Here is a 17496-nt window from a genome sequence, read left to right as displayed (position 1 = left end):
CTCTCTCTTACTGCCTGAAGGACTAACCCAACAAAAAGATGTGGCTTCCACATCTGCTGACAATCAACATAAAATATTAAAGTGAAAAAAACCTTCTGGGTGAAAACAAGTTCCACTGTCTTCCAGCATGTTTTTGTAAGAAATTCTTAAAGATGTCTTATGAGTTTCAGATGTTTTTTTGAGAGAAAGAGAAAAACTTTAGATTGAAAAAAAAAAAAATCCCAGTCTCCCTACTGTAACTCTACATACTGCTTACTGTTGGGTGGCATGATTATGACATAAAAGACAACATGGCCAATTAGGTAAGAGCTTAGAGCATGCTGTACATTTATTGGCTTGACTGTTTCAAATGTTGTTATGGGTAATTTCAGTGTTATTACAGGATGGATTCAATCCTTGAGCCACTACATGTAATGTTACCTGGTATCACGTTAAACTAAAGGATATTAAAAATTGTATAATGCAACGCATTTTAAAACCTGAAAGCATATGCAAGAAAGACCATACGATTAACACTCTCCTTCACAATCAGTGAAGTAAATATCTGTATCAAAATGGCAAGTTTCAAAACCATGAATGATAATTAAAAATTAGCACTATGACCAGATATGGGATAAAAGTGGCAAGTAACACTGTTTTTAACTCACATTTGGTCACAGTGCAAATTTATCTATCATGTAAATTTTTGAACTGAATTTATTTAATAAAGCTTGCTCAGAAATTTGTTGGACAGGTTTGGTTTTGATTTAACTTTTAAAAGCAGGGCATCCCGTTAAACTACTTCAGCCTCACTACCCTCACTCTTACATTGATTATATGTAGGGATGACAGCAGTAAAGACAAAAAAGCCTAATCTCATTTCTCTGCAGACCTTGGGTCTGCAGAGACATCTGTTGGTAATCTCACAATATTTTGAGGGAAGAGGAGGACGGGTACAGGGGAAAAGATTAAATATAGCAATATTAGTTTAGCACAATTTACTTTGATCAAAAATGTAGCTATAGATTTTAAAAAGAAAAACTTCAAGGTCCTCACTTAAATTTAACCACTGACAGCAGTGATTGTTAAAGGTCATAGATGCTTTTAACAAAAAGTTTGCCAAAATCAACAAACATCGTTGGTGGAAGACACCGCATACACTGTCAGTTCTGCCTATATGCTGCTACACTTCGGCCAATGGCACAATATGACTTCAAAGCCAAAGAATGACATGTGAACTAACAAATACGGGCAGCCACTGGCACTGCCATACGCTTTCTCAGGGGTATCTCTCAGTGGTTCTTATTCACCAGCTAGGAAACCAAAGCCAAGGATTTTGACCTTGGACATAAATGTCTCTGACCTCTATGCATAGGGTACTAAGAGACACTTTAGGTTGGGTCTCACCAGGACTACGGGAGCTAGTGTATTCTTATGAAATATCAGTCAACAACGTGACAGCTCAAGGTAGAAAAGAGGAAGGAGGGCTTCCCTGGTGGCACAGTGGTTGGGAGTCCGCCTGCTGATGCAGGGGACACGGGTTCGTGCCCCGGTCTGGGAAGATCCCACATGCTGCGGAGCGGCTGAGCCTGTGAGCCATGGCCGCTGAGCCTGCTTGTCCGGAGCCTGTGCTCCGCAACAGCAGAGGCCACAACAGTGAGAGGCCCGCGTACCGAAAAAAAAAAAAAAAGAGGAAGGAGAAATGGTACCTAAAGGCCCAACACAAAGTGGCATTAAAAGAAAAAAACATTGATGTGACACCTCTGGCTCACAGTGGTCGATTTTCTTTCCCAAAGACCATTAATCTGATTTCCACACACCCACTCTTTAAAAAAGACAGTGAGGCACACAGTGGGTTGACTCACAAATTACCATTGGAGTTGGACATCAATGCTTTAGAATATTATCCAGAGAGATTTTCATCCAAACAACAAAACCCACATCTTCAGGCCTCTCATCGTTATACAGGTGTTTATCTACCAGAAAACAGGAAGAGGCAAAATAAGGCAAGAGATACAATTTGGAAAGGCAAATGAACAAAACTGCAGTTCTGCTCTAGGCCTATATTATCAAAATGTCCCAAATAGAGACATACCACCATCTTAAGAGGAGCATTTACTAGAGTCAATTCTAGAAGGAAAATCTGCAACCACAGCCGATTCACTATGCTAGGATTTAAAGGGCTCTGGCAAACAAAGGTGATTTTTTTTTTTATAATGCTGCCCTAAATTAGGCCTATAGTAATTTAAAATATTTTTAGATACATAACCAGAAGTGCTACCATCTAAAATAATTATTTGGAACACATTACCCACCCAGTCAATAGCTTTGGCAACCAGATTTTCTGGGTATTAATAAAATTAACCACGGAAAATTAAATCAAGATCTAAACCTATAATGAAGTTTACTGAACAGAAGTATTATTAGATATCAAAAATTAAACATATGGAAGCAAAGTATAAAAATGAGTATAAAGAAACTTTAAAATATTATGACTAACTCTCTGTGGCATCGATGTCACCATCATTGTAATTTCAAAATCAAGACTAAATTGCTTTTAATGTATACTAACGTCCTTATTTAGATAAAGGCAAAAATGTATAACAAAACACTAGAAAAACAACAAGCTCAAATACATGGAGATGATATGGAGTTTTATTTTTAAAGTACACAAATGTCACCCTCTTTAGTACTTGCGTAGACAAGCTGCAGTTGAATTTTCTCTCTACATAAAGCACTAAAAGAGAATTCATCTTCATTGTAACCTTTGGTAAGACTCAGTTACATCTTCAGGAGATTCTCTGGGTTTAAGTTTTCAGAATGTGACACTTGCAGATGGGGCATGTCCTATGGGCTAAAAGCCAGGGGTCGACGCATGCCTTATGGAAAAAATGTTTGCAAGCTAAAATACATACTACATCTTGAGGCTTGTATATGTCAAAGCAAACAACACAACTGTTTTCATCTGGATCTAGTTCCTTATCCCCTTCTTTGAGCACCTGCAGTTGAAGCTGTCCAATAGCTTTCTTCACATCTGCCTTTATCTGTCTTCGCCTCCTGGTGGAAGAATTGGGCACTCGAGGTCTCCAGGCACAGTACAGGAACAGGTAGGCCACTGTGGCAGCCGCAAAGGTAAACAGAGATATGACATAATGGCTCAGCCAGGGCATGTGCATTCTCCCCACTTCAATGATGATCGTCACACAGACTCCTTTCTGAATCAAGTGCAAAAGTTCCATGCCTTTCAGGTTGCCTATCATCACTGCGACTATATTTTCCGTTCCCTGGTGAGACATGGGAAATACTCTGTTGCCCGTACCTGGATAGTTATAGATGATCACCCCATTTGCTCCCTTCTCTGCTGCCACGTTGATTTTGTGTGTGAAAGTACAGCCTCCTCCTTCAATGAGGGCCAGCCAAGAGTCTGCTCGCTCAGGCCTGCTGAAATTGGTCATAGGATTACAAGCGTTCTGATTCCATCCTTCGGGAAGTACCACCACACCAGATACCCTTTCCAGAGGAGAATGATTCCCAAACACTCCACTCTCTCCTAATTCTGATATACTCTGATTTCCCACCTGAAACGTTATATTCAGGTGGGCTGTCCAAATGGCTTTTCCTTTTGAGTCAGGAAGGCTAAGTAGTAGAAAGACACTAAGCCTCCACAGTCGAGATGAAACAGAACTATGAATTGAAGGAGTAATTCTAAGTAGGCTCATTCCTCCATTTGCCTATTAACTGACAAACATGAAGAAAAAAAACCATCCGTTGTAAAAGAAAGTCAAGAAGCTACCTTCAAGTGTTGGCAGTAGATCATTAAAGCATGTAAATGGAAAAGGCCTTCTATCTTGCTCCTTCTAGCATTTTTATTTTTGGTAGATTATCTTTCTCATAATGAAACAGAATAACAAGATTTGTTATTGGTACAATGTTATTTCAAGAAAACTGTGACTTCCTAATGGGGAAATTGTGACATCAGAGGTAGTTAAGCCAATCCAAGAGTTTATATTGGTGCACTGCATACTGAAATCCTATTGGCCAAAAAACTAGGCAGCAATGACTCATGATATGTACCAATCTGAACAAACTCTAAAGCAAAAAAAAAATAATTTTTTTAAATACCTCGAGTTTCTTTTCTACTTCTGGATAGCCTGAAAATCTGCCTAAACACTTTTCGCTCATTGTTTTCCTGTCTATAAGGCAAAGGAGAAATCGTTCATGTATGAGTGTACATCCCTGTCCAGTCACCAGTTCTCAGGTATGGCTCTGTGCTACCCAATATGCCATTCTATGGGAAGCAGGAACAAATCATTCCCTCTCTCTTCCAACATTAAATGCTTATCCCAGGCCTAAAGAGGGTAATGTAATATAAACTTATACTGTTAGTCTGATATATTGCCATCTTGCAAGGTGAATTCAACTTTATTCACTAAAATCACTACCAAGAACCTATACTATGTGCTGAGCAAGTACTAAGTATGGGTCATATGTTAGAGAAGACACATACACCTACTTTGTGGAGATTATCTGGTGAGGTCAGATTTTAAACAAAAACACAAATGTGTAACTGCAAGTTGTGATAAGAGCTCTGAAAGGAAAACAGAGTATCAAAAGAAAGAACAAATGTAAAGGGGATCCAAACTTTGATTCGAGGCGAGAGGCCCAGGGCATTGCTGTCTAAGAAAGTGATAGTCAGTCTGATGAGGCTGGACAGATACATCAGAATTATCCAAGAGAAGTATGAGCTGAGAAGATTCCGGGCAGAGGAATCGGCAATTTCAAGACCCTAAGATAGCAAGGAACACAGCAAGTTAAAGGATCTGAAGGAACATGAGTTTGGCAAAACAAGAGAGGCAAAAGTTAAGGTGATGAGGGAAGGCAAGGCCAACAGCAGTCAGAGGTCCAGGATCATGAACCATAGACTAAGGATTTTGGATTATGTCCCAAGGACCAGAGAAACACACTGAAGGGTTTCAACCTGGGGAGGTGACTTAAGTGTTTCAAAATGTTCACTTTTTTAAAAGTATACTTTGGCTTCCTGAAGTGGAAAATGGATTGGAGGAAGAGGAGAATAAATTGATGAGTGTCTTCTTTTAGGCAAAAGAAGACAGTGGCTGGGACTCTTGAAATAGCAGTAAGGATGTAGAGACAGACAAATCAAGTTACTTTAAAGGTTGAATTAACATACCTGGTAACCGGAAGGGTAGTAGTGGGCAGAGCAAAGGATGACCACAGCTATCACAAGTCACTACACATTACTTAGTTGATGCAAACTGTAGAATCTTTACTGCTTTAAAGTTGCTTTAATGCTTGTTTGCGTTTATTTTAAATCTTCACCTGACTTCACTCAAGGAGTCAATAAATGGGCAACACTCATTCAAACATTATTTACTATATACAGGACACATGCTATGCATGTCAAAAAGAAAAGACAGCCTCCATTTGCTTGTGTGTGAAATAGACAGCAACATTTAAATCAGAGGCATGTTAAGAATTCTGTCATTTTCACAAAAGGAATTACTGTACTCCCTGGTCTGTAATATTTTATTTAACATTTGCTGTTAAAAATAAAATTGGAACCAATCAACTTGCCCCATGCACAGAATTTTATGCAGGCAACATTTCAGTTCACATCTGAACTGTCTTTACATGTAGACTTTTCCCAAGTTCAAACAGAGTGTGAAATCCTGGCTTATTTATTAGCAAAGTGAAGCCTTACCACGAAGACAGTTATCATCATCATATCAGAGGCTGTTTGTTAAATATATGATTATTTAACATTTGAAGATAGAATTACATTAGTTTTTAAATCCTAACTTTTAGTTTGCTGATTTTCAAGGTTGAAGGAGTTTAAGCAGTAACTATATGTCAGCTCAAAACATCTCAAATCTAAAGGTTCTTCATATGGTTGAAAAGACCAGTTTGAAAAACTTAGTAATTCATTGTATTTTCTCACCATATGAGGAAGCAGTTAAGGCAATGGAAGTTAGAACTTCCCCCCTCTCTTTCACCTGAGTCTTAGGACAAACGCACCTACAAAAAATAACCCTTTATCTCTAACGTAGTGGTTCTCAAGTGGGGGATACTTTTACCCCCCAAGAAATATTTGGCTATTTCTGGAGACATTTTTGATTGTCACAATGGGCATCTAATGGGTAGAGGTAAGGGACACTGATAAATATTCTATAATGCACGAAACAGCCCTGTGCAATAAGTAATCTTCTGACCCAAAATGTCAATAATAGCCTTGGGAGGGAGGAATCATCCCCAAACTCACGTGTCCCTGAGAAATGAGGCCTGAGCTCTTATCACAAAGTTTATAATTGGCAAAACATCCATCAAGGAGGATTCCTCAACCAGTCTCCGCTTCCTGTTGTCTTTGAAATAGAAACAGTGGACACCTGCACCAGTGCCTATTAGTCCATGAAGCCTGATTAAAAATTGCATCCATTTGATCAGGACCAGATCCAAGAGTCTTCTGTGCTGGGGCCAGGATGTCTGAACAGGAAAGGAGGGAAGTGGGCAGTGGGGGTGGGAGAAGGAGTGGAAAATGGATAACTCATGTTACTCTAATCTGTGACTTTTAGACCATTTATTCAATATATAGACTTTCTATCTTCTTAACAGCCAAGTATTAAAGAGGTTTTCGTTAGCCTACCTGCCAGGTTCAACCAAAGGAGACTGAAATATACTAAGGCTGGCTGATCACGTTCAAAAATGCCTGCCTATTCCACCTTGCCACTCTGCCTCTTTAAGGACAGTATACTGATTTTTCTCTTATACAGGCCCATTTCATTATCCCCCAAGGTGGCTACTGCTGTTCCAGGCAGACCACATTCAGAAGCACAAAGAGACTTTTCTTCTCCCATCTCTCTATATAAGAGCAAGGCAATTTTCTTTTCCAGAAACCTACTAGACTTCCTTCAAGGTCTCTCTGGCTAGCAGTGCTTTAGAGACCCATGCTTAATGGAACCCCTGGAAATCAGAGTAGAATTATCATGATCAGCTAAGGTTAACCACGATTTATCCTGCTATGGAAAATCCCTTCCCTGACTGAGCACATGGCAGGAGGGAACACGAAGGTAATCAGTGCCCTGCCCCCAAAGGGAAAAGGTATGAACTGGAAGGTGAGTAGGTAAACAAAGTTCCTGAGGTTTACCCACAGGAATGATACTTAAATAACCATTAACCACAACGAACACATAATATTCACTATACACAAGGTACTGATATGAGCTGGAGCCTATGTTACCAGGGACACAGCACGGCCCTGCTCTCAGGGGTCATCATCTAGGTAGAAGAAGAGAGTTATACACCGATTAGGTACATGCATATATATATATATATATATATCTCTTAACTTCTAGGTTCTAATTAAAATTCAAGAAGGTTATCAATTTCATTAACTTGGCGGGGGGTGGGGGGTGGGAATCAGCAGATCTCTATCCCTCCGCTATTCATCAACCTCTGTTAAGAATGCTCAAAAGTCCAGAAATCTCTACTTTGAGAAGAAAAATAGCCAAAAACTCTCTGGGCAATGCTTTGTAACTGTATCTCTAAATGCAGGGAACACTGAAGAGACTTCAATAAATTACCTCCCAAGTCACCGTATCCAGGGCTATGATATTATTAGAGATCTCTAGGAATCCACAAAGCACACTGGATTTGCATTTAATCTTGAGAAAACAACTGTATAGGGTTTCTGTGAGTAATTAGATACATCATAATGGGATTTGACAGGAAAAGAACACTGACTTTAAGTAGTTTACTGAGAACAACAAAATAGCAAGTAATGCTAATGATATTCTCTGAAAGAGATATCTTTATTTCTAAAGATTTTTAAAGGCAAAACTTACTTTAAAATGTTATTATCTTCGATTGCAAATTGGTAAATCCTTATAAAAATTTCTTCTAAATTTCTCCTGTAAATTAGTCTCTACTCCCACATATTCTCCCAGACATATGCAATAAAAAAATTATTCTCCACATACAAATACACTTTTTCCACTTAATATTTCTGAACCCAGGAAAGTGTTCTGAATATGCTAAAATGAAATACAGTAAATTAAAAAACTAATATATCAATCTTTGAATTACTTTCACAATCACATACTATACTAGAGGCAGGTACAGATGTGTGAAAGTCACAAAATTTACTCAGGCTCCTATTCATTATTCTTTATATTAACCAACAAAATAACTTCCAATATCACTAAAATCTCTGGTAACTAAGTATACTAGAAAGAAAAAACAGCCAAGACAGACATTTTAAATCACCGTATCACTAGCCACGATTTCTTCGCTATGTAAGCCAGGATTACTATTCCCCTCTACTTATCTGCACGTCTAACAGTGGGATGGATGATGAAAGGGTAACTTGTGTAAGAGCTCCAGAAGTCCAAAGCTCCAAGAAGTCTTTGCAACATTAAAGAAAGGGAATTCTCACTGACGGTTCTCAAACACCTAACACAGCACCTGGCTCAAAGAAGTTTGTCTGAATGAATGATTAACATGATCAGGTTTACCACACTTGAATTCTTTCCGCTGCTTTAGTTTGGCCTTCATAATCTTTCCACAATCTAGAGTTTTGCAACAGCATCTAATCTTCCATCAATGTTTTGCTCACCTTGAATTCATTGCTGCCAGAGCAACCTACAGAAAAAAATGAAATTTACAATGGCATTCCTGTTTGCCTAAAACCTTAGATGGCTCGCTCTATCCAAAGAGTAACACCCAAGCTTCTAGAAATGCAAATATAAGCCTCTCCAACCTGGTCCTCTTTCCTTCGATCCAGCCTCATTTTCTACTGTTATCAGTCCTGAAATGTATGCTTCTTCAATTCAAAGGGCTTATAGTTTCCGGTGCTCCTATTGCAGCAGTCACTATATAAGCCCTTAGACAGGCTTTGTTCCTTTTACAAAACGCTGTCCCTAGGGTAGGAACACTAATCACAAAATGGCCCAATTACTTCCCTCCCAGTGATGCCCTCTGCAATGTGACTTAGCAGGTCCTTCCATCAGGACGTGGGATTTACCTCTATACCACTTGATTTCGGATGGCCTGATAACTCAAGCTGGTGAACAGACTGGCACGGACGTGATGATGTGCGAGTTCCGAGCCTAAGACTCAGGAGGCCTTGCACTCCTCCCCTCACTCTTGGGACCCCACCGTCCTCCAACAACTAAGGCTAGCCTGACAGAGAAGGATGCAGGTGCCCCAGCTGACGCTACCCTAAGTCAACCTACAGATGGGCAAACATATGCGAGCACCCAAGATGAGCAGAGGTGTCTCCATAATCCTGAGGTGACCACACATTCATGACTCAGTACAGCTGAGACCTCAGTTGCTTAGCCTATCTAGACTCCTGAGCAATGACAGATACTGACCTTTGAAAAAAGTAGTTTATAAAAGAATACTGCCCTTATATACAGTGAGTTTTTATACAGCAGCTGATACAGTTCCCTCTACAAAATGATCTACTCCATTAATCTCCAGGTCTGGGACTAAATCTTATTCTCATTCTTTCAATACTCAGTTTCCAGCACATTGTAAGTTCTCAATGAAAGTTAATTAAATTGATAGCGTCTTATCCTCCAAATTCTAAGCTGTAATATTACTCATGCAATAATGCATCTACTTAATTTTATCTTCGTCAGGGTGATCATTCTAGTTAGAGCAATAGTTAAATATACATAATAAGTTTAACCTTTAATTCTTCCACAGATTTAATACTCATAAAACTGAATTTCTTATAGCTGTACCTGAATTCTAATAAGATAAATGAGCACTTGGAATATGACCAAATTATCTTAAACTTTAATGGGTGTAAATCACACTACATAAATTACACTCCCTTCCACATTCTGAATTCAAGTCAAGGACTACAAAACTTTAACACTCAATTGAAAACAACTTTTCCTTCTCATTCAATCTGCCAAGTTAGAAGACAGAATGGCAATCAACAGAGTAGAAAAACATTACTAGTAGTTTGGAAAGTAATGGGGGCAAAACCTCACACCACAGCCTGTGCACTCAGAGGACAGAGAAAGTAGCTGAACATTCCTCAGCAAACACAAGATTAAAAACTAAGGACGGTAAATGGTGGTACTGTTACCTTTCTTTGAGCCTGGGACAAAATACATCTTAATATTAACTCAATCATTTAGACTGGATTTTTGTTCGAAAGGGAGGAGAGAAGGCAACATACTCAAAAAAGGAAAAAAATAAATAAAAGCAGAATCTTTTGAATAACCACCAGAACTTGCCCTGTTCTCTAAACAGACTATTTTGCTCCTGTAGTTAAGAACCACCAAGGATGAGCAGCCTGCTTTTGGAGCCCTGTCATTTCAAAGTTGCCCTAAAACCCTTAGATACTAGACCTTCTTAAGCCACAATCGGGGTCATTGAAGGTTTTTTTTTTTTTTTTGCGGTACGCAGGCCTCTCACTGTTGTGGCCTCTCCCGTTGCGGAGCACAGGCTCCGGACATGCAGGCTCAGCGTCTATGGCTCACGGGCCCAGCCGCTCCGCGGCATGTGGGATCCTCCAGGACCGGGGCACGAACCCGTGTCCCTGGCATCGGCAGGTGGACTCTCAACCACTGCACCACCAGGGAAGTCCTCATTGAAGGTTTTTATAAGCTTTGTCTTCCTAACACCAGTCCCCTGGAGTGCGGTTAACTCTAAGTGAGCTCTCAGCAGTCAGAAATAGCAGGGCAGCGGCGATTAAGATTTTCCCACTCACATCCCTTACGTTTTTCCAATTCACAGGTCAAAAAACCTTACTCATTTATTAGGTAATTTAATCCCTCCTGGGAAGCAGCAGAGAAGGAAAAAAAACAGGAATATGGAGTCATCACACTAGCAGAAACGGTACTGAAACACAAAGTTATGTGCAACAGACCTGCCATGAAACCCAGTCTCTGCCATGTGCTAGCTGTGTGACGTTAAGTCACACTGAGCCTCAGTTTTCTCATTTGTAAGATGGGGAAGTAAATGACTGCCTCTCTGGTACACAGTGAGCATCAGATGACCTATCTCACATCTCTTTGTAATTCACCAAGCACACGGCTAGCATGGCAGGGGCTCAGTAAAGGGGCCCTTTACCCCTTCCAATTTTATGAAGGCTCTTTCCTGTTTTCCACCTAATAATATTTTCTCATCCTTCAAGGCTGATCCCCATCTCCCTTTTGCAACCATCCCAGTCAAAACAACGTGCTCCTATTTTTTTGTATCTATTTGACAGTCATTTAATTTTGCCATATATTATATAGTGTAGTTAGATGCTTATATGTCTGGCTATACTTTTGTTTGATTTAGAATGTCTTGGAAGAAGCAGTGTCATCTTATTTCTGTAAATCCTGTTTCCTCCCCTTGTCCCCAGCACAATAAAATTTGCTCAGGGTCCCCAACCAATGTGTGACTTTTCAAGCACTTATTCTTCAAAATATTAAGACATAGCAGCAGCTTTCGGCAACCTCTGCATTATACAGTCATCCATTAAAAAAAACAGAACAAGCAATGATTTGACATGTCGTCCCTCAGCTAAGAATTACTTTGACAACAGTTGTCCAGAAAAAGGCTTATTTAACACCACAGGATCAGAGGCCATGTGTCTCACATTTTCTCTCTAAAAGTCAAGAATTCCATCCACATCTCTGTATCTGAAAAATGATATAAAAATTGAGTAACATAAGCCATAAACTAACAACTATTTCTAATATATAAGCAACTAGACTCTACAATATTTTAAATGCTCCTTTAATTATCTTTTATATATCAAGATATTTATATATATATATATATATATACACACACACCTATATAGATACGTATCAAGTCATAAGCCAAATAGTCATTATCCAGAGAAAAGTATCAGAATAATTTTGTTCATTTCAGTGCCTCAAAGAAAGCCCTATCATCATATGAGCAGTAATAGTTAAAACAACTAACTTTCTCAACAACCCATGAGGCCTTCTATTCCCAGCCCAAGACACACTCAAATCCTGCAACCCCTAGAAACCATCTGACTAACCAGGTACGAATCATGTTCTTTCTACTGTGAACTGCCTGTAATTTTTTATCACTAAAAAAACTTATACTTTAGAGTAAAAACAGTACATACCATATATATACATTTTTAAATAAAAATAAATCAAGTACTACGTACATTTTTAAGAAAAAAAATACTATTCTTCATTTTTCCAGATCCTTTCTTAGGAAATTATATACTACCTGGTGATATTTTTCCGCAGGTGTTGAAACATTAATTTACTTTTCATTCTAATAAAGGCTTTTTTGATTCTCAATTATAAGTTCTTTGAGGGTAGGATTTTCTTATATTCCTTTGTCTTCCTACAGAGCCTAGTACACGGATTTGTGTAAAATCAATTACTTATTTGATTTTTCATAATAAAAGTGATTCTCTGACACGAAGAACTTGGCAAGTCCTATTTTTCACATACGCTCCAGGACGACAATCCAAGAACCACCTACTCAATACCTACACGATTCTCTCACTCATTCATGCAAATATTTACCAAGAACCTACTATGTGCACAGTTCTCAGTGCTGAGGCTAGAGCAGTGGTCAAAACACCAATTTTCGATATTCATGAATCAATCTTTATGTGTACCTGGGGATTCAAAGATGAGGTCAAGGGTGTATCTCACCCAAGAACTCTGATGTGAAAAATAAGTAATGTGAAGTAAACGACAGAGTGGTAGGAAAGATAAGTCCTGCCCTAAGATGGAGCAGTTTATTCACACACTGTCCAGATACCCTAAGCTAAGGTACCACATTCACTAGTATGTTTCATGCAGTTTACAATAAAGCAGGCCAAACAGCACATCTGATCACAAAGCTTCCTTGACTCAGGTTCATGAAGCTCATGGAGCTGCTAAATTTCTATATTTAAAAACAAATCTTTGTTTCGTATCGTGTTTCACAGTAGGTCTCATTAGTTTTAACAGGAATAGGAATTACTTAAATTTCACAGGTTTAATTAATTCTGAAGCTAAGCTGCCTGGGTTTGAAACCTGTATTTACACTAGCTCTGCAACCTTGGGCAGCTTACTTGAACTTATATGCCCTGGTTTCTTCACTTGTAAAGTGGGGAAATTAGCAGTACCAAACTTTCAGAGCTCTTATGAGGACCAAACAAAAAAATGTACAGTATCTAAAGCATTTAGAACACTGTTCGGCTCATACACAGATCGATATGTGTTACCACCACTATCATCATCTTTATAGTCTTATTCACTTATTTTACTAGATAAGAGTGATGTCAGGGTCTTTAAGGGACTTTCTCAATCCTTTAATTCTAAGGAAGTCTCTATATTGACATAAAACATTTAGTATCACTTTTCCATATATAACATATATAACTACTGATCTACTGCCTAAATGCCTGTTAACATCTGCAGGTAAACAGTAAGTGATTGCCCATTAGAGAAAGTATTTCATGATTCATAAAGGATGCATGATAATAGAGTTGCTTATTATGAATATTATCCTCTTAATGTATATGCCAACTTCAAAAAGCAGGTCCTGGGCTTCCCTGGTGGTTCAGTGGTTGAGAGTCCGCCTGCCGATGCAGGGGACACGGGTTCGTGTGCCGGTCCGGGAAGATCCCACATGTTGCGGAACAGCTAGGCCCGTGAGCCATGGCCGCTGAGCTTACGCTCCGCAACGGGAGAGGCCACAACAGTGAGAAGCCCGCGTACCACAAAAAAAGAAAACAGGTCCTTTTTGTTCCTTCACACCCACAGACCTCCCATGAAAACAAGAGCAAAACAACATAAAACTTTTGATTAGCTCTCCTGGCACGATATTTTTCAATACATTGAAAAAGAGCCTTGTTTCACAAAGTAATTGTTACATTAGTAATCCATGTCAAACTGCAAGAAGAACATTCATGTCACCAATGACTCAAGGTTTAATTTGAGACTTAAGACAAAAAGGTTATCATGTGAGAAAGCAAAAGTGTCTGTAATATCTACATATAACACTAGGTTCTCGGCAAGACCTAGAACTCAATTACTGTTGTCCTAATGTCCATTTGATCAAGATTACACTAACAAAGATTATGCAGGTGGGAAAACTAAATGACCGATATTCTACATAAATCAAGAGGAAAAGTCATACAGTTAACAGAAAAATACATGTGACAGTCTCTTAGCCTACAAGTATATAAAGTGGACATGGAATTTACTGTTCCCACCCTCTCTACAACTTTTGAATTGTTTCTAGACTAGATGTCTTAAATTTTTTTTTAATTAATTTATTTATTTATGGCTGTGTTGGGTCTTCATTTCTGTGCAAGGGCTTTCTCTAGTTGCGGCAAGTGGGGGCCACTCTTCATCGCAGTGTGCGGGCCTCTCACTATCATGGCCTCTCTTGTTGCAGAGCACAGGCTCCAGGGAAGCCCAGATGTCCTAAATTTTTAACTTGGTTTTCTACATGTCACTTTAGTTTCTTCGGTAAATTTTTTTCTTTAATACTTTTCTCTCATCAAAAATTTAATAAAATCAAACATTCATTCACAGGGCCATAGGTGACACAATTACAGAAAGAATCCACAGTAAACTGGAGAGACTGAACTACACAAAATCTGGTTTATATTTATGTCTCAAAAAAAAATACATATATGCAAAATGGACTACTAGGTGTGGGGCGCAGATTGGGAACAAACTAGAACAAAACCCACTGCCATACACAAGAGTAAAACTACTCCCAAGGTGATTAGTGCAGTGGCCTTACAAACTACCCAGCTGATATGTCAAGTGTAGTACTTTTCTAATTTGAATGACAGTAACTTACATTGCTACCACTATTGACTGTGCAAGCTTCAATCTGAGTCTTTACTGAATGCTTGGTGTTTAGCACTTTATGTACTAGCTCATTTGATAACCACAATAATGCAATGAAGTGGACACTATGAGAAGCTGTTTTAGAAATTAAAAAACTGAAGCTAAGCAAGTAACCTGTTAAGTAGCTGAACCAGGATTTTTTTTTTTTTTTTTTTGCAGTATGCGGGTCTCTCAGTGTTGTGGCCTCTCCCGTTGCGGAGCACAGGCTCCGGACGCGCAGGCTCAGCGGCCATGGCTCACGGGCCCAGCCACTCCGCGGCATGTGGGATCTTCCCGGGCTGGGGCACGAACCCGTGTCCCCTGCATCGGCAGGCGGACTCTCAACCACTGCGCCACCAGGGAAGCCCTGAACCAGGATTTTACCCCCAATGTTTGATGTCTCATAGCCCAATTACCTTTGTTTTTTGTTTTTATAACTAGATCCAGACATACTTATTTTCCATACTGGATACTGGACAAGAGCAGCTCTTTCAATGCTGAGTTAGTCCCCCATTCTAATTTAAGACCATTAACTGACCCTAGGAAACATACTGTTTGGGTTTTGTAACAGGTATCATCTCTGATTCCATCTGTAATATACGGAGCACTGCTCATTTTGCCAATTACTCACACATCTATTTTACTCTTTAACTCCATCAGAAAGGTTAATTACAAAAATTCAGATTAGTGTGGGTTTGTTTGCTCTTAAATATTTTCAAGACACAATATAAAAAAGAAAAATACAGAGAATACTGTAACACGCCAGTACTCACCACCCAACTTAAAATCTGAACATTCTGGATACGTATTCGGTTCCTAGGGCTGTTGTAACAAACAAACCGGACGACTTGAAACGACAGGGATTCCCCATCTCGCCCCTCCCCACAGTTCCAGAGACAAGAAATCGAAAATTCAAGATGCCGGCAGGGTTGTATCCTACCACAGGTTCAGGGAATCTGCTCCATATTTCTCCACTACATTCTGGGGGCTCCCAGAAATCCTCGGCACCCCTTGGCTTGCAGATGAGTCGCTCCACATCTGTCTCCATCTTCATCTTCACAGGGTGTCCTCCCCTGTGTCTCAGTCTCCTCTATATGAGGATACTCATCCGATTAGATTAGATACTCACCCTCACCTTAGCTTAACTAATTACATCTGCAACAATCTTATTTCCGAATAAAGTCACATTCTAAGGTTCTGGGGAGGATTTTTTTTTTTTTTAAGGAAAATTACAGATATAGTCGAAGGTCCTTATACACCAATCCCCAAACAAATAATCCTTCCAGAATCCCCAGAGATAAACCCTATCCAGGATACGGTATTAATTCCATTGAAGTTCCATGTGCATGTAGTCGTAACTAATATAGAAAATTTACGCTGCATGTTATAAAACTGTATATAAATAGAACTGTATTACACCAATCATTCTGCAACTTTTCTCTCTTGCTCATTGTTTTTGAGATTCACTCGTTTATAGCATTCTATCTTACGAATATGTCACACTGTATATTTATTCACTCATCTGTTGATGGATATTTAAGCTGTTTTCACATTTTTAATATTTTGAACAATGCTTCAGTGGACATTCCTGAATAGGTTTCCTTGTGCTAGAATTTCTCTAGAGCATACTCCTGGAAGTTCACTTCCTAGGTCACAGGGTGGAGGCGCTAGGCATCTTCAAGCTAAACAGACAGGACCAAAGTACTGTCCAAAGTGTTTGAGAAAATTTACACTTTGGCCAGAAGCACGGAAGTACTTACCCCTCTATACACTTATTCAAGTTTAATGTTTCCAAACTTGTAAAACTGAAAGAAGACAAATGGTATTTCAGCATTTGAATGTGAATATCCTTGATCACAAGGGATGTTAACCATCTCTTTACACTGTACCAAGTTCAGGGATGACTCTCCAGAATATATGTCCATGTCAAATTCCTAGAACCTGTGCATGTTATTTGGAAAAAGTCTTTGCAGGTGAAATTAAGGATCTTGACATGAAAAGATCATCCTAGATTATCAGCTGGGTCCAAATCCAAGGACAAATGTCCTGATAAGAGACACAGGGAAGATCTGGCAGGCAGAAGAGGAGGAGGCAATGTAAAGACGAAGGCAGGCACCAGAGTGATGTGGTCCTAAGGCAAGGAAGTCAAAGAATGCCAACAGCCAAACCTGCAAGAGGCTTCAAAGGATCCTCCCCTAGCGCCTTCAGAGGGAGTGCAGCCCTGCTTACACCTTGATTTCAGATGCTTGGCCTCCCAAACTGTGAGAGAATAGATTTGCTTTAAGCCACCCAGTTTGCTGAAATTTGTTAGAGCAGCTACATGAAACTAACAGTTTATTGGCCATTCAGGTTTCCTATTCTTTGAATTATTTATCCTTTATCTGTTCAAGAATTGTCTGCCTTTTCACACAGTTATACAGGAGCTCTGTATATATTTTAGATATCAAGCCTATGTTAATTATAGGCATTGTGATATTATCTCAGTCTTCTTATCTTCCCACTTTGTTTTGCTTATCATGAAATATTTCAGCTTCACTTTAGGAGAACTTTTCAACCTTTCATATGATTTGTAACTTTGGCTTTAAAAAAAAATCCTGTTCTATTCTTTACATGTTCTCCTGTTTTCTTCCAAGGTTTTGCTTTTCCCATTTCTGTATTTAATATATTTAAA

At 39.2% G+C, this 17496-nt stretch overlaps 2 protein-coding genes across 10 annotated transcripts in view; both read right to left on the bottom strand.

The window, feature by feature from the left end:
- Positions 1-17496, bottom strand: part of CADPS2 (calcium dependent secretion activator 2) — a 490835-nt gene that overhangs the window by 358647 nt on the left and 114692 nt on the right. The window lies entirely within an intron of this gene.
- On the bottom strand, positions 2608-3841 carry RNF148 (ring finger protein 148). The gene has a single exon (XM_024757770.1). It carries the CDS (start codon positions 3696-3698, stop codon positions 2787-2789), a length of 912 nt encoding a protein of 303 aa, XP_024613538.1. The 5' UTR covers positions 3699-3841; the 3' UTR covers positions 2608-2786.

Source organism: Neophocaena asiaeorientalis, unplaced genomic scaffold, assembly GCF_003031525.2.
Source record: "Neophocaena asiaeorientalis asiaeorientalis breed wild unplaced genomic scaffold, Neophocaena_asiaeorientalis_V1.1 scaffold116, whole genome shotgun sequence".
In the NCBI taxonomy this organism is placed as follows: Eukaryota; Metazoa; Chordata; class Mammalia; order Artiodactyla; family Phocoenidae; genus Neophocaena; species Neophocaena asiaeorientalis.
This window is presented reverse-complemented; position numbering and strand designations above follow the sequence as displayed.